Genomic DNA, 13,252 nt, shown 5'->3' with positions numbered 1-13,252 from the left:
ACGGCGTGCGGATACGTCTGGCTGCCGGAGACTCTTTCTTGTCCGTACAGAGTTATTTCACAGCCACTGTTGAGTGCGTAAGCTACGGGATACAGGACGGCGTGCGGATACGTCTGGCTGCCGGAGACTCTTTCTTCTCCGTACAGAGTTATTTGACTACCACTGTTGAGTGCGTAAGCTAGGAATGTAGGACGGCGTGCGGATACGTCTGGCTGTCGGAGATTCTTTCTTCACCGTACAGAGTTACTTGACAACCACTGTTGAGTGCGTAAGCTACGGGATACAGGACGGCGTGCGGATACGTCTGGCTGCCGGAGACTCTTTCTTGTCCGTACAGAGTTACTTGACAACCACTGTTGAGTGCGTAAGCTAGGAATGTAGGACGGCGTGCGGATACGTCTGGCTGTCGGAGATTCTTTCTTGTCCGTACAGAGTTATTTCACAGCCACTGTTGAGTGCGTAAGCTACGGGATACAGGACGGCGTGCGGATACGTCTGGCTGTCGGAGACTCTTTCTTCACCGTACAGAGTTACTTGACAACCACTGTTGAGTGCGTAAGCTACGGGATACAGGACGGCGTGCGGATACGTCTGGCTGTCGGAGATTCTTTCTTCACCGTACAGAGTTACTTGACAACCACTGTTGAGTGCGTAAGAATAAAGACTCTTCGTTTTAATTTCAAATTCACGTTGACCTGCCTTTCTTCTTCAGCTTCTGCCTCGTTCGTAGCCGCGCCACACGCTTCAAAGACTTCGACAACTGAATAGTTCTGGCCGCAATGCCTCACCGTACACAGTCCCTCACTGGAAGCCGTCTCAGCAGACTCGATTCTTCGTCTCTTCCTTCGACGGCGCTTGTCAATTCCTTCTTCATAGGGGCTGACGTCGCAGAAACGCCTGCGGGAGATAGGTGTGGGCGGGTCCAAGCACTCAGCGGCTTCGCCCTCGGAGACCACAAGGGCCTCGACGGCGGAATAATAAGTGTCAGAGCCCTCTCTGCTCTGCAGTGGAGAGGTCTCTGCTTGCAGCGGTTCAATCTCAGCTTGTTCCACTTGTCGAAATTTCTTTTTCTGCAGAATCTTGTTTAACTTAAAACGCGCTCCAGGTCGGAGTTTACTCTTTTTCTTCAAAGTCTGGATTGGCTTCAAAGACGCTCGGTAGACGGCTACAGGGCTATCGGAGAGTGGGCTATCAGGGAGGGGCGCACCACATCGAAACGGAGTAGGTGGCCGCGGTGGTTCGTATGGTGGACGATCATCAAGGCGCTCACTCCTAACCGGACTGACTAGACGAACCTTCTTGACGTCCTTCGGTTTTGCAGGGGTTGACATCTTTTTTGAAGGCTCTTCCTTCGCGGTTCTTTTGCCCCCACACTGACACATACGTTTGCAGGCTCTGGCGTCGCGACAAAGTGAGCCAAATTACCGCCAGTTTTTGTGAACCTGGCTGAGTTCGGAATTATTCGGCCAACGCCCAGCAACTAAATGTTCCGCGCAGTACGAAAACGATGAGTTCCTCACAGTCGTTAGATTCGACCACCCAATATATACTTGAACACCACATCATGCACAACCGACCTAAAGCAGTCCGCCAGAACGAGGGGTATCAAAACCACAGGCAATCCTACCAGGGTTCCCAGAACGCCAATACAGACCGCCACCGCCAATCCGGCCCGCAGCTTCCGCGAGGATTTTTCAACTACAGGCGTCAGGGGAGGGGACCTTGCGTAGGTCTGGACGCATACCTTGGGTGTCAGAACGGGGGTGTCGGACTGCATACCAACTCGTTCAACTGCTTGCAGAAGCTCCAATGCTGCCAAGAAAGGTGAGCAGGGCGCGCCGTCCCCCACGGGGACTGGCCAGGGCGCCTCCGCATCATCGCGGACAGGGGACCTGCTCGCGTCCTGAGTAGCCGCTCTGCCTGCCTGCGTGGCCACATGAAGGGACGCGGGCTCGGCCGTCTGGGAGTTGGCGTCAAGTCTCCGAACCAGTGTGGCAGTGGAGGCGTTGGTGCGCTGGGCAACTTCTGCCTGAGTGCAGACAGTTTTGGTGGGTGGTACGACCTCAGCGGCCTTGTCGACCGTTTGTAACGGAGTTCCCAGATTCTTGTGGTGTTGGCGGGAGGGAGTGCCCGTTCCTCTGCTGATAACTGTGTGAGCAGCTGACGATCCAATCTGCTTCTCTTGAGTCTCCACTTCGACGCCAATCTGCTTCTCTTCAGTCTCCACTTCGACGCCAACCTGCTTCTCTTGAGTCTCCACTTCGACGCCAACCTGCTTCTCTTGAGTCTCCACTTCGACACCAATCTGCTTCTCTTGAGTCTCCACTTCGACGCCAACCTGCTTCTCTTGAGTCGGTTTCTCTCGGGGGGAAGTAGTCTGAGTGCTTCGGTCTTCGCCGCACTCGGTAGACACGCTGCAGGAGATACATGCATCTCTGCATGGCGCAGCCCAAGCCCACTGCTCTGCGTGATCTCTGACATATGGACGCGCTAGAACCCCCTTCACCGCCATCTCAGTCCCCAGACACATAATATCCACCGCGATCTCCTCCGAAAACGCAGGACGGATAGGCTGAGTGGACGCTAGCGACTTCCTCTTCAAAGCGGAACTCATGTCTTCAATCTGTTCTTGCATGACAGACATCTCAGCTCGAACCATTTTCTCTGACTGCCTCCAGTCAACTTCCTGAGATCGGAACCGCCGCACCAGCTCGACTTCTCGGTCGTTGAAGGACCTCTTCCACGCCTCGACAGCTTTCGTGAGTTCGTGGTGCTTCTCCTCCCACATGGAGCGCTCTCGGCAGGCATCTCTATGTCCTTCTCGAGCTCTTTGCATCTCGATCTCGACGGCAGCCAACCTACATCGACTGTCTTCCAACTCCAGCAGCGACCGTCGGAGACAGAGGAGAGTCTCCTCCACCAGGATGTTCAGTCCGCGTACCACGTTGGCTGCTCCCTTGTGTGCCTCCTGGCCTCGTCTCATCCGGGACAAGAATATGTCCAGGTTCTCCTCTTCCATTACGATTTCACCAACGCGGTTAAGGAATCGCGATTGTTCAGCCTCCTGCTCCTCCCCTTCACTTCGCAGCCGGCGCAAGCACTGCAGGAACTCAACGCAGTCTGTTGTGACTCGCTAGCCTTCCCACCATGACTCATCCAAGAAAAGGCGTCGCAGCAGCCAGACTCCGCCTCCGAGCTCAGCATGTTCGTTGAAATTATCCGTTCACTCAGTTCGCTGGCGCCACCAGGCACCCAATGGGGCTCGCTCCCTGCGAGCGAGCGTCGTACCGCTCTCTCGTGTGTGAAGCGGCCCGGCAACCTGCTTGGATCCAGGCTTACAGGCGTCAGGCCGCGGATGGGTGTCCGCGGAGGCTTGCAGAGACTCCTCCGAAGAGACGGCCTGTTCCCTGGAGACAGCGGAGCAGCCGCTTTGTGGATCGATGACATGCTTAAAAATCTGTCACGAGTCGCAAGCCTCGTGACGGCCTCGCGATGGATTGCATACTGCCGTGGTGCTATCCTTTGCCTGCAGCTCAGAACAGTCTGACGTCTGCTGCGGATCTGGAAAGATTTCCCCTTGTCGAAAGGTCAACCGTCACCGCTCGCATCCAATGCCTGAAAGGGTGTATTTTTAATGGACATGATCAACCTTGGTACGGTCAACTGCGATCCTAACCACAGTCCTGCAATCTGTCGGGACCTACATTTTAGAGGGCGCAGCCAGCTCGGCATCAGCATCTTCATGTGCTGCCCTGGAATCCTCCTTGCAGCAGCTGTCCCAATCTGACCTCGAAATGGTGGAGAACCTGTTCGAAACGCTCGTCGGCTCGGTTCCAGGAGTCTCTAATGAGCTGCGCCGCGTTTCCCCTCTTCTGCTTCAGTCCGATGATATCCTCAGCGCGTTGCACGCGATGGCGATGCGAGACCCCGAACCTCCCATTCTTCCAGCAAGAGCGTCTCCCGTGTTTATATCCTCCGCCCAAGCGCGTAGAGACCTGACGTGTGGGATCTGTCTGGAATGCTGGCACCCATCACCGCTGGCGACTTCCTGTCGGCATGTTTTCTGTCAGACATGTATTGTGCATTGGCTCGTCTCCAAATCGTCTTGCCCAATCTGTAGAGCCCCTCTATTCCATCGTGATCTGCAGCAGCCTAATGACTGGACGGATGCGGCTCTGCTTCGGCTCCTCAGTTCTTGGAAACGCCTCAAAGTGAAGTGTCCCAAATGTTTTGAGGAGTGCAAGATGAAGCGCTGGCAGAAACACAACTGCCAGGCCCAGCCTGACAAACGGTCAGCACAGAGGAGGGAAACTGAAAGCCTTATGCATCGCGGGCGCAGCGGCCGGCCGACATCATCAGCCGCTACGGTGGAGGAGTCATTCGAGGGCGTCATTCTGTGGTCCACTCGACATTTGGCATGCAGGAGCGCACACGCAGCATACGTCGTCGAACACCGGATGGAAAACGAGACTGGTGCTGTAGGCGGCGTCCTCCTAGGACGCATGTGCCGCCACCACCAAATCGTTCTACCTTTCTCGGCCGAAGGATCCTCTACCAAATATCTCTCTATTGATTGGAACGTCAACGGTCTCACGTGGAGTGGTGGCGACGTCTTCCCTCACCTCAGGATGACTGCGGAGAGCATAGGAAAATTTAAACCCGAGCTTGCGTCCGAGGCTTTGGTGGAGTGGCTGCAGCGCACGAAGACAGAAGGCAGGAAGTACAACGTTATCTCATGGAATTGCCAGCACTTCTGCTCATCTGTGCTTCGCTTGGGCGGGTTACCTACAGCGTGTGTTCCGGATCAGCGGATACCCATCACGAGGCCGGTGTCGTACAACCCAGAACTCATCCAATGGTTGCAAGCACCAGGGCTTGACGTCCCTGACCCGGCCCGCCAAGCCCCACCGACAACAGACGGCTTTCGAAAGACCATAAAGCGGATCGCTGGTCGGTTTGTGTTGTGGAGGGAGTCGTCTGACATGCCCGCGATGGAGGAGGAGGAAGAGGATGTGGTTTTGGACGGAGACGGCCATGACTCAGTCTTTACGTCTATCGGTCTAGTGCTGTACCCTACTGAGGACCGAAACAGGCAACATATCCTTCAGTTTGGTCGACGGCGTGGGGCCGACGTTGTTAGGGCTTCTACGCTGCCCATCCTCCTCCTGCAGACTACACAGGGGTACCTCTCCATTGAATTTCGAGCAGATAGTGGGCTCTGTTGGCACTGGTATGAAGATCTTCCTTCCTCTCTGACCTCTCCTTTCGAGGACAACAGTTTCGGTCGCATACTAACGCATGGTGTGTCTGATTTTAACTCGGCAACGCTGCTTGCGTTCTTACGCGAGGTATCACACTGCCAGTATGAGCCGAGCTCATGGTCTGGGTGGGAGTTCTGTGAGGCCTTACTCGAATCCTGCGCCCCGTCAAGTAGAGATGAAGTACTCGAGATTTCGGATACGCACCGCCACCGTATACAAACCTGGTCTGTCTCGGGCGGATAGCGAGTCAGCTCTGCATGCATGGGTTGTACGTTCAGACGCAGTGAACGCTTACGCGGAACTCAGCCATTTATCACAGTCATTTATCAGTCATTCATTTATATTTCACATTCGTCGAAGTTGACGATGGAAAATTCTTCGATATCGTTGTCAACAGGGCACAGCTTGGTATGTTGGATTCGAGAGGAAGCTAAGGCGTTGGAGGCTCTAGATAGACTGCAGTTAGTGTAGACGTGAGACTCCACTACACACATTTCTAAGACTTTATCCGCCTCCAACGCCAAAGCCGCAGCACTGATGCGTCCGGTGTCGTCGAACTGCAGCACTCGGCGCAAGAGTGCAACAAGGCTTGGGATGCTCGACCATTGCGACGGGTCGCATTTCGGAGCCGACTCGGAGCCTGATGTCCTCCGTGGCATCTTGAGAAGGTCATCCTCGAAACCATCCAGCAGCTGGTCCATGATTCCCTGGTCCATCAATTCCATCTCCAGCTGGCGCTTGACGTCTTCACAGTGGATTGAGCACCCGATAAGACGCTCCAACACCAGCAATCCCAACTGCAACACATCATCAGTCGGTATGTTAACTACCGGCTCCTGTTTCAATTTGTATACGGACCCGTCCTCCTCATAAGTAACGTACACAGCGTTCTTGAGGTCGGAGTGGTGGACATCCATCTTGTGCGAGTATGCCAACGCTCGAGACACGTGCAGCAGAAGACGCATCGCTTCAAGGATCCGACTTATTCCTGGGTGGAATTCGGTGGACTCCCTCAGAGACACAACCGGTGGCAAAGGCTCCACATTGTCGAGGGGTGTCAGAACATTGGCGTGAGATTGCTCATCATTGCCGAGGGGTGTCAGAACATTGTCAAGAAACCTGTTCATCAGCGACTTGGCCGTGTAGTGGTACAACTCTGGTTGGTACTCTAGGGTGGTTGGTCTAGAGGCGGATTGTTTTGAAAAGATTAGGCCGGACGCCAGCAGCGGCGATTTCTCTTGCAGGCGATGCTCGATTCTCATTTTGAAATGTGCATTATTTGATCTTTGATGAACCGACACGTGTACTTTGAGAAGCAGGGACCGGACAGGATGTGCGCCCTGCACTGTTTAAACGGTATTGTACAGGGGCCCGCGTATGTGGAAGCGGATCTGCAACGAGAGGCGAAGCTCTTGGACGACGAGGAACGCCGCCTACTCACTCCACGGTCTCGCCGTGAGCGAATGTGTATGTCCTCACTCAGAGAACTATACGAGTAGTAACGTAGCTCTTGATGGCCATTTCTCCTTCTCTGTCATAGAAAATTGCCTCCGAAGACATAAGCTCGACTGCATTCCATGGAGTTCTGAGCGCGCTGCGCTTTTTCGACAGAATCCGGGATCTGCGCTGGCCTACCTCCTTCATTCCCAAGACCACTGGTTGGGGCTTCGTAATGTTTATGGGTCATGGTACGTTCTCGACTCTCTAAGGGCGGCGCCCCAGAAGATACGCGACAAATTCATTCACGCCCTTTCGGGCTACGTAGACCGCGGATATCTTGTCTTCATTGTCATGCCGGTTCAGGGTTGTGCATTTCCCGTGGTGAAGGTTCGAGTTGACCGCCTGCGAGAGAACCAGTCGTTACTCGACGATGCCCAGAGCGAGAAGCTTCTACGCGACGAGGAGGAGCGGCTGATCAAGGAGCACGAAGCCCTAAAACGAGAGGCAGAATCTCCAACGTCATTCATGACTCCGAAGTCGGCGACCCTCGACCCGGCTCTGTTGTTCCAAGGCGAGGCGCACTCAGTTGGCGGCACCACCGTGATGCGGTACGACGACGTGGATGTCGACACGAGATTGGCCATTGGGTACAGCGTGCAGCAGCTGAAGGCGCGCCTTCAAAGGCCGCCCCCAGAGCCTCTCACGGGGGTCACCGTAATGGTTCGGCTGCCTGACGGAAAGAAGCTGCAAAGGGTTTTCGCGCCTGAACACACTCTTCTTCATTTGTGCCAGTGGATCGAACTGGACTCCGAAGTCGTGCCCCCTTTGTGCTCCCAGGCCTACAAGCTGAAGAGGCCGTATTCCTCATTTCTGGTATGTCGTGTAGAGGGGAAGGTTGCACTCGACGGGGAGGAGGTGTCTACAGTGTCTATCGGCACATTGCTTAACCTGAAAGATGGCGACCGAGAACAACTAATAGTGTCTTTTCTGTCGTGAAACCGTGTTGGTTTGTTGTGTGGCCTGCCGTGTTTTCTGTGGGTCAACGAAAAAAACGTTATGAAGCGTCTGAGGAGAAATTCACAGATTCAACAAAAGCAATGCGTTGTGCGGGATTGGGAGCCGTGTTGATCGGTGCTGTTCTCGCGGACAGTGCTATGGATGTCAATATGGATATGCTGAACATGGGGGATAAGTTCAACCTCGAGGACTTAGCGTCCATGCAGTTTGACAACGATGGCCCATCTGTGGCGGATGTAGAATTCGAAGGCGCTCGGAGGGAAACGAACAGAGCAGTGGAGGCTCTGGAGGAAGTACCTGACGACTTGCAGCTTGAGGAACACTCATTTGAGGCCGAAACCAGCCGACTGATGGACATTATTGTGAACTCTCTCTACTCCAACAGGGAGGTGTTCCTACGAGAGCTGGTCTCCAACGCTGCCGACGCCTTGGAGAAGATGAGGTTCCAACAAGTCAAGAGTGGACAGACTCCTGACGAGCTGGAGATCTACGTCGAGACCGACACGGAAAAAGGCACTCTTAGCATCATCGATACTGGAATTGGCATGACGAAGTCTGACTTGGTCAGTCTTTTGGGCACTATTGCCAAATCGGGATCTAGTCTTTTCGCTCAGGGTCTGCAGGAGGGTGACACCAACTTCGTAGGTCAATTCGGAGTCGGGTTCTACTCCGCGTTCCTGGTCGCTGATAAAGTCAACGTGGTCTCCAAACACGCTGATGATGATCAGTATATCTGGAGTTCCACTGGCCTCGGTACCTACACTGTTGCTAAGGATCCCAGGGGAAACACGATGAAACGTGGAACTACTGTGGTTCTTCATCTGAAGGAGGATGCCCGAATGTTCCTGGATACTAAACGAGTAAAAAACACTGTGAAGCACCATTCTGATTTCCTTGGCTTCCCCATATTTCTTAAGGACAATGGCTCCTGGACACATTTGAACGCCGTGAGGCCAATCTGGATGCGGGAGAAGGAGAATGTCACAGTTGATGAGTACAAGAAGTTCTATCGGGCGCTTTCCAAGGATTACAAGGATCCTTTAACGTGGGCTCATTTCTCGACGGAGGGCGACGTCGAGTTCAAGTCCATTATCTACATACCCGATCAAGGAATGAGTTTCATCGGAGCCATGGACATGGACCGCAAGCCCAGGTTCCGCATATACTCCAAACGTGTCCTTGTTGAGGACGGTCCAAAGGACTTCCTTCCCCACTATCTTTCGTTTGTTGCTGGTGTTGCTGACTCTGACGATTTCCCAATGAAGGTCGATCGGGAGAATCTATCCGATAGCAAGGTCATGAAGGCGATTAAGAAGAAGGTCACGCGTAAGACCTTCACTCTTCTGGCGAACATGGCTCGCGAATCTGACCAGGCTACTACAGAGCAGGCGGCAAGTGGCGAGGTACGCCCGACAGTCTTCGAGAACTTTTGGGGTAAGCTGTCGAATATGTTCCTAGTTGGATGCACTGAGGATCCCGAGAATCGGTTGTCTATCGCGAAGATTATGAGGTTCAGGACAACCACTACGCAACGGCTCACCTCTCTGGATGCCTACAAGGAACGCATGGTTCCTGGTCAGAAGCAGATGTACTTCTTGCACGGGTCGAACATGCTTTTGATGCAGAAGCACCCGTTGCTGGAGCGGTTCAACAAGAAGGGTATCGAGGTCATCATGGCTGTTGATACGATGTCTGCACCTTGCTTCGAAAGTATGGAGAAGTACGATGGCGTGCCCATTGTGGACATTGAACAGACTGACCGTGTAGAGTTACCGGACGCGACTGTGGAGGAGACCAAGAAGCTGAAGGCCACGAGGGCATATATGGATGAGTTCACTGCGTGGATCAAGACGGACTGTCTCGATGAGCTTAATGAGCCGGCTTCCGTAAACATCGTTGATAGTTTACACCAGTCACCCGCTATTGTCATGGGTATGGCCAGTGCGCACCGTGAGGCCATGATCAGAAGCCAACCGTGGTTCAAGGAGGAGGATTTCGTACCACTTTTCAAGAAAACATTCTGTTTGAACCCCGACAATGCCGTCATTCAAGCGCTCTTCAAACGTTTTCAGACCGAAGGCGGCTCCGAGATGCTAAAGCACCTTGTGCAGCTGATCTACGAGACCTCGCTCAGCGAGGCGGGTTATCGCCTCAAAGATGCGCACATCCTCACCACCCACTTGCGCGGTTTCATCGGAAGCCAGCTAGGTGTCGACGTGGACACTGCAGCTGCCTTGGAGGTCCCTGCCGAGTTCTTCAGTGAGTTGGTCAGTGCAAAGTCTGATGACGAAGATGATGCTTGGGATGAAGAGGCCTTCGATGATTCTGAGGAGGAGACAGCTGAGCCTGAGAAGGAGGAGACAGCTGAGCCTAAGAAGGAGGAGACAGCTGATCCTAAGAAGGAGGTTGAGCCTGAGAAGGAGGTTGAGCAGCCTGAGAAGGAGGTTGAGGAACCTGTTAAGAAAACTGAAAAAGCTGTTGAAATGAAGACCGAGCTGTGAACAAATGATTCTGAAAACCTTCTACCCGTTCCTTCGGTAGCACTGCCCGTTCCTGCTGTAACACTAAGCCGTTTTTTGTGAAGAAGCCGCGACATATTAAAAAGAAAATCCATTATCGCCGCCTGTCGGTTTTCAATGAAGCGTCTTAGGTGAGGAGTGAACGCGAATCCAATCAGACTCGAGACCGGATTCGAGAATGTCGTTCCCGCTAAGACTAGTGACGGTCTGCTTGAACTATGCAGAGCTGTGGATAGGTGAGAGTTGGTCGCCTCGTGCATGCAGCAAGGGCCTTGCCTTTTTCGATTCTCTGATGGAGGCTGTGGTGCCATCTCTGCAGTTGGTCGAGAGCGCAGAACAACACTGTCGACAGCAGGCGGAAGCTCAACATGCAGGAGTGGAACGGGGTCTGAGGGAGGAGGTGCAGTTCTTACAACAAAATCAACGCACCAAAGCAGATACGCTTATCCTAAACCACATGACCGATTTGAACGAAGGCCTAGCGGCAGTGCGTCGAGACATGCAGAAGTATACTTCGTTGACGGCTGACAAGGAAGCACTGGAAGAACGAGTTGCATTTCTGCAGACGGAGACGGAGCGATTGCAGTCAGCGACCGGAGGCAAGAGCGCCGAGCTTAAGACTTTGGAGAGCAAGATCTCCGCCTTGCACCGCGAGTATCGCGCCTCGAAGAAGGTTGCAGCCCAGCTTCATGAAGAGCGCAGAGCGTTCCAGAAGGAGAATTCGGAGCTCCACAGCGAGAGGTCAAAGCTGCAAGAGAGCATAAAAGTCGTTCAAGAAGAGTTGGGACGATTTCGTGAAGAGAGCGCGCAGAAATCCTCCGAGATATCGAGCTTGAAGCGGGAAATTCAATCGCTGGACCGGATGAGGAGGGACTTCACTGAGAGTCCTTACCGTTTTGGGGACCCTGCTAGCTATCCAGCAGTCACTACCAAGGTTAAAAGGAGGGCCAAGGCGGCCAACCCGAAACAGAAGAGCCCGGAGCGAACCGAGGTCAAGCCGAAGCGTAGCCGCCGACTTGCGAAGACCTCTCCTGATGCCTTGTGCATCTAATTGCCCGTTCTAGAAGAGCGCATTTAGTTCCGCAGGCTTTTCTGACTCTCTGGGCCCCAAGTTGTCGGCGAAGGGTTTCAAAAAGGAGCCCCAACTGTACGATGAGCGCAGAGCGTTCATAAAGGGTCTCGAGCACGTTCGAGGAACGCTTGAACCATGAAGAGGTTCGGATGTTTAGGACGTTCTTGAGACTGTGAATGCATCCGAGTCTCAGGTTTGAAGTTGTCCGATATCCAAGAAATGTAGAAAATATGCATCTTATGAGATTATTGTCTCCAATAGAAACAGCAAGAAGACCTCTGGTTATGTGCCTCTTAATGCCACACATGCAGATGGCACTACCTCAGCCACCTGACTTTCTGGATATTGGACATCAGAAAGGAGGGCAAACCTACCGAGAACTTAACAGCATTCTTGCGAGTAACCGCGATGCCCTTCGCGCTGAAGCACGCCAAATGAAGAAGGAGCTACGCCGTAACGATGTTGGGATCGCTCGGCTGAAACACAGAAAGGCTCAGCGAGAGGACAATCTGTTGGCTATGCTGAGGAGCTTCGACGGATTCAACGGACTCAATGGATACAATGGACTAGACGGATTTGGTGGATACGACCCTTACCTCTACGACCACTACTATGATGATGACGACGATGAGGACGATGAGGACGACGATGACGATGATTTCGACGATGAAGACGAATTTTTTCAATGAGTGAATGTTCAAACTAGTCAGAGTCGCTGTCACTATCATCCGCCTTGACCTTCTTCGACTTGGACGTCAACTTCACAGAGGACTTGCGCTTCTTGGTCTTCTCGACAGGCTCCTCTTCCTTGATTGGGTCACCCGTAAGACTAGGCAGGTAGCCCTCATAGTTGAGCCACGAGCCCGGAGTCTTGTCGTTGGGCTTGCCTTCAGCAGTGAGTTGTCCGGAGGAGATCAAGGCCTTGCGCATGGTTGCTCGAGGTCCGTAGCCCCAGCGCAGGTCGTACGTGTCACGGTCCATTATAACTCGCTTGATGTTAGACACAACGCCGTGGTCCACTGTAGCAATCACCGACGTCGCCATCTGTGCCACACCGATGGCCACCGCTTCACCTTTGGTGGTCATCAGCACGATTTCATCGTTGACATCAATGCCGTTCTCGAAACGAAGAACGCCAGGTATTTGGAGCTTGGCACCGTAGCAAATCGCGTTCACACAAGAGTCCTTCACAACGATCCGCTTGTAACCAGTAAGAATTAGTTCTAGGGGGTAGACAACGCGACGCATATAGCTTTCGTCGTTGAAGTTCTGCTGAATGTGGTGCGCGTCCAATACGTCGTGGAGCGTAACGAGGTGCTTGTTCTCGTCCAGACATCCTGACCGAACACGTCGAAGCTCTTGCATATGCGCTCCGCATCCCATTAGTAGTCCAATGTGAATACACAGGGTTCGGATGTAGGTGCCGGCCTCGCAACTGACGTGGAACGCTGCCATGTGGTTGTCTGGATCCCAGTCAAGCATCTTGGACCAGTAAATGGTACGCACACGCAGCACGCGCTTCACGGCCGCGACGGGAGGAGGCTTCTGGAAGAGAGCACCCGTCAGAGTCTCCAGAATGCGAACAAACTGCGCCTTCGACTCGGGTTTCTCGTGGAACCGAATGATGCAGACGTACTCCTTGCCAGCACCCTGTTGGCTCTTTACCAGGCGCGTCGCGCGGTTGAGGCACACCAGCAAGCACCCGGTTACCTTAGGGTCAAGGGTGCCGCTGTGGCCCGTCTTCTCGAGGTTCAGAATGCGCTTGATCCAGGAGACGACTTCGTGAGAGGAAGGGTTTGCCGGCTTGTCGAGGTTGATGACTCCATAGTTAAGGTGCTGCTCATAGGGCCGGTTCAAGGGAGAGCATCCGTGAGGAAGGGGTGTGTAGTGGCCTGTGCGCACGTTGAGGCGGTCGTAGTTCTTGAGGAGGAGCGGCCACTTGC

General features: G+C 53.6%; 9 protein-coding genes across 16 annotated transcripts; 5 read left to right on the top strand and 4 right to left on the bottom strand.

Moving 5' to 3' along the window:
- Positions 1–626: 626 nt before the first annotated feature.
- Positions 627–1,331, bottom strand: KVP17_005065 (uncharacterized protein; the record flags this gene model as incomplete). Of its 2 annotated transcripts, XM_068514811.1 has the most annotated exons (2): positions 686–760; positions 789–1,331. In XM_068514811.1, the coding sequence occupies 2 exons, from the start codon at positions 1,329–1,331 to the stop codon at positions 686–688; spliced, it is 618 nt and encodes a 205-aa protein (XP_068372620.1). The 2 variants fall into 2 exon arrangements, with proteins under 2 accessions (XP_068372619.1, XP_068372620.1); XM_068514810.1 differs by having other exon boundaries at positions 627–1,331.
- Positions 1,332–1,525: 194 nt separating this feature from the next.
- On the bottom strand, positions 1,526–3,156 carry KVP17_005068 (uncharacterized protein; the record flags this gene model as incomplete). Of its 2 annotated transcripts, XM_068514816.1 has the most annotated exons (3): positions 1,526–2,435; positions 2,460–3,120; positions 3,147–3,156. In XM_068514816.1, 3 exons carry the CDS (start codon positions 3,154–3,156, stop codon positions 1,526–1,528), a joined length of 1,581 nt encoding a protein of 526 aa, XP_068372625.1. The 2 variants fall into 2 exon arrangements, with proteins under 2 accessions (XP_068372625.1, XP_068372626.1); XM_068514817.1 differs by lacking the exon at positions 3,147–3,156 and having other exon boundaries at positions 1,526–3,019.
- A 478-nt stretch (positions 3,157–3,634) lies between these two features.
- KVP17_005067 (uncharacterized protein) lies at positions 3,635–5,504 on the top strand (the record flags this gene model as incomplete). 2 transcript variants are annotated; one of them, XM_068514814.1, is made up of 2 exons in its annotated part: positions 3,635–3,653; positions 3,682–5,504. In XM_068514814.1, the coding sequence occupies 2 exons, from the start codon at positions 3,635–3,637 to the stop codon at positions 5,502–5,504; spliced, it is 1,842 nt and encodes a 613-aa protein (XP_068372623.1). The 2 variants fall into 2 exon arrangements, with proteins under 2 accessions (XP_068372623.1, XP_068372624.1); XM_068514815.1 differs by lacking the exon at positions 3,635–3,653 and having other exon boundaries at positions 3,795–5,504.
- A 95-nt stretch (positions 5,505–5,599) lies between these two features.
- Positions 5,600–6,523, bottom strand: KVP17_005063 (uncharacterized protein; the record flags this gene model as incomplete). The annotated part of the gene is made up of 1 exon (XM_068514807.1): positions 5,600–6,523. One exon carries the CDS (start codon positions 6,521–6,523, stop codon positions 5,600–5,602), a length of 924 nt encoding a protein of 307 aa, XP_068372616.1.
- A 27-nt stretch (positions 6,524–6,550) lies between these two features.
- Positions 6,551–7,697, top strand: KVP17_005061 (uncharacterized protein; the record flags this gene model as incomplete). 3 transcript variants are annotated; one of them, XM_068514803.1, is made up of 2 exons in its annotated part: positions 6,593–6,716; positions 6,745–7,697. In XM_068514803.1, 2 exons carry the CDS (start codon positions 6,593–6,595, stop codon positions 7,695–7,697), a joined length of 1,077 nt encoding a protein of 358 aa, XP_068372612.1. The 3 variants fall into 3 exon arrangements, with proteins under 3 accessions (XP_068372614.1, XP_068372612.1, XP_068372613.1); XM_068514805.1 differs by having other exon boundaries at positions 6,551–6,760; XM_068514804.1 differs by lacking the exon at positions 6,593–6,716 and having other exon boundaries at positions 7,053–7,697.
- A 101-nt stretch (positions 7,698–7,798) lies between these two features.
- KVP17_005062 (uncharacterized protein) lies at positions 7,799–10,219 on the top strand (the record flags this gene model as incomplete). Its single annotated transcript, XM_068514806.1, has 1 exon — positions 7,799–10,219. One exon carries the CDS (start codon positions 7,799–7,801, stop codon positions 10,217–10,219), a length of 2,421 nt encoding a protein of 806 aa, XP_068372615.1.
- A 135-nt stretch (positions 10,220–10,354) lies between these two features.
- On the top strand, positions 10,355–11,288 carry KVP17_005064 (uncharacterized protein; the record flags this gene model as incomplete). Of its 2 annotated transcripts, XM_068514809.1 has the most annotated exons (3): positions 10,355–10,368; positions 10,396–10,473; positions 10,502–11,288. In XM_068514809.1, the coding sequence occupies 3 exons, from the start codon at positions 10,355–10,357 to the stop codon at positions 11,286–11,288; spliced, it is 879 nt and encodes a 292-aa protein (XP_068372618.1). The 2 variants fall into 2 exon arrangements, with proteins under 2 accessions (XP_068372618.1, XP_068372617.1); XM_068514808.1 differs by lacking the exon at positions 10,355–10,368 and having other exon boundaries at positions 10,416–11,288.
- A 326-nt stretch (positions 11,289–11,614) lies between these two features.
- KVP17_005060 (uncharacterized protein) lies at positions 11,615–11,998 on the top strand (the record flags this gene model as incomplete). The annotated part of the gene is made up of 1 exon (XM_068514802.1): positions 11,615–11,998. The coding sequence occupies one exon, from the start codon at positions 11,615–11,617 to the stop codon at positions 11,996–11,998; it is 384 nt and encodes a 127-aa protein (XP_068372611.1).
- A 13-nt stretch (positions 11,999–12,011) lies between these two features.
- KVP17_005066 (uncharacterized protein) lies at positions 12,012–13,252 on the bottom strand (the record flags this gene model as incomplete). Of its 2 annotated transcripts, none has more annotated exons than XM_068514813.1 (1): positions 12,012–13,252. In XM_068514813.1, a coding segment is annotated over one exon (1,241 nt), but the record flags the coding sequence as incomplete, so codon positions are not given. The 2 variants fall into 2 exon arrangements, with proteins under 2 accessions (XP_068372622.1, XP_068372621.1); XM_068514812.1 differs by having other exon boundaries at positions 12,012–13,229.

The sequence above is a fragment of a genome (assembly GCF_019968985.1).
Source record: "MAG: Porospora cf. gigantea B chromosome Unknown PgB_NODE_639_length_13252_cov_193.944, whole genome shotgun sequence".
In the NCBI taxonomy this organism is placed as follows: Eukaryota; Apicomplexa; class Conoidasida; order Eugregarinorida; family Porosporidae; genus Porospora; species Porospora cf. gigantea B.
This window is presented reverse-complemented; position numbering and strand designations above follow the sequence as displayed.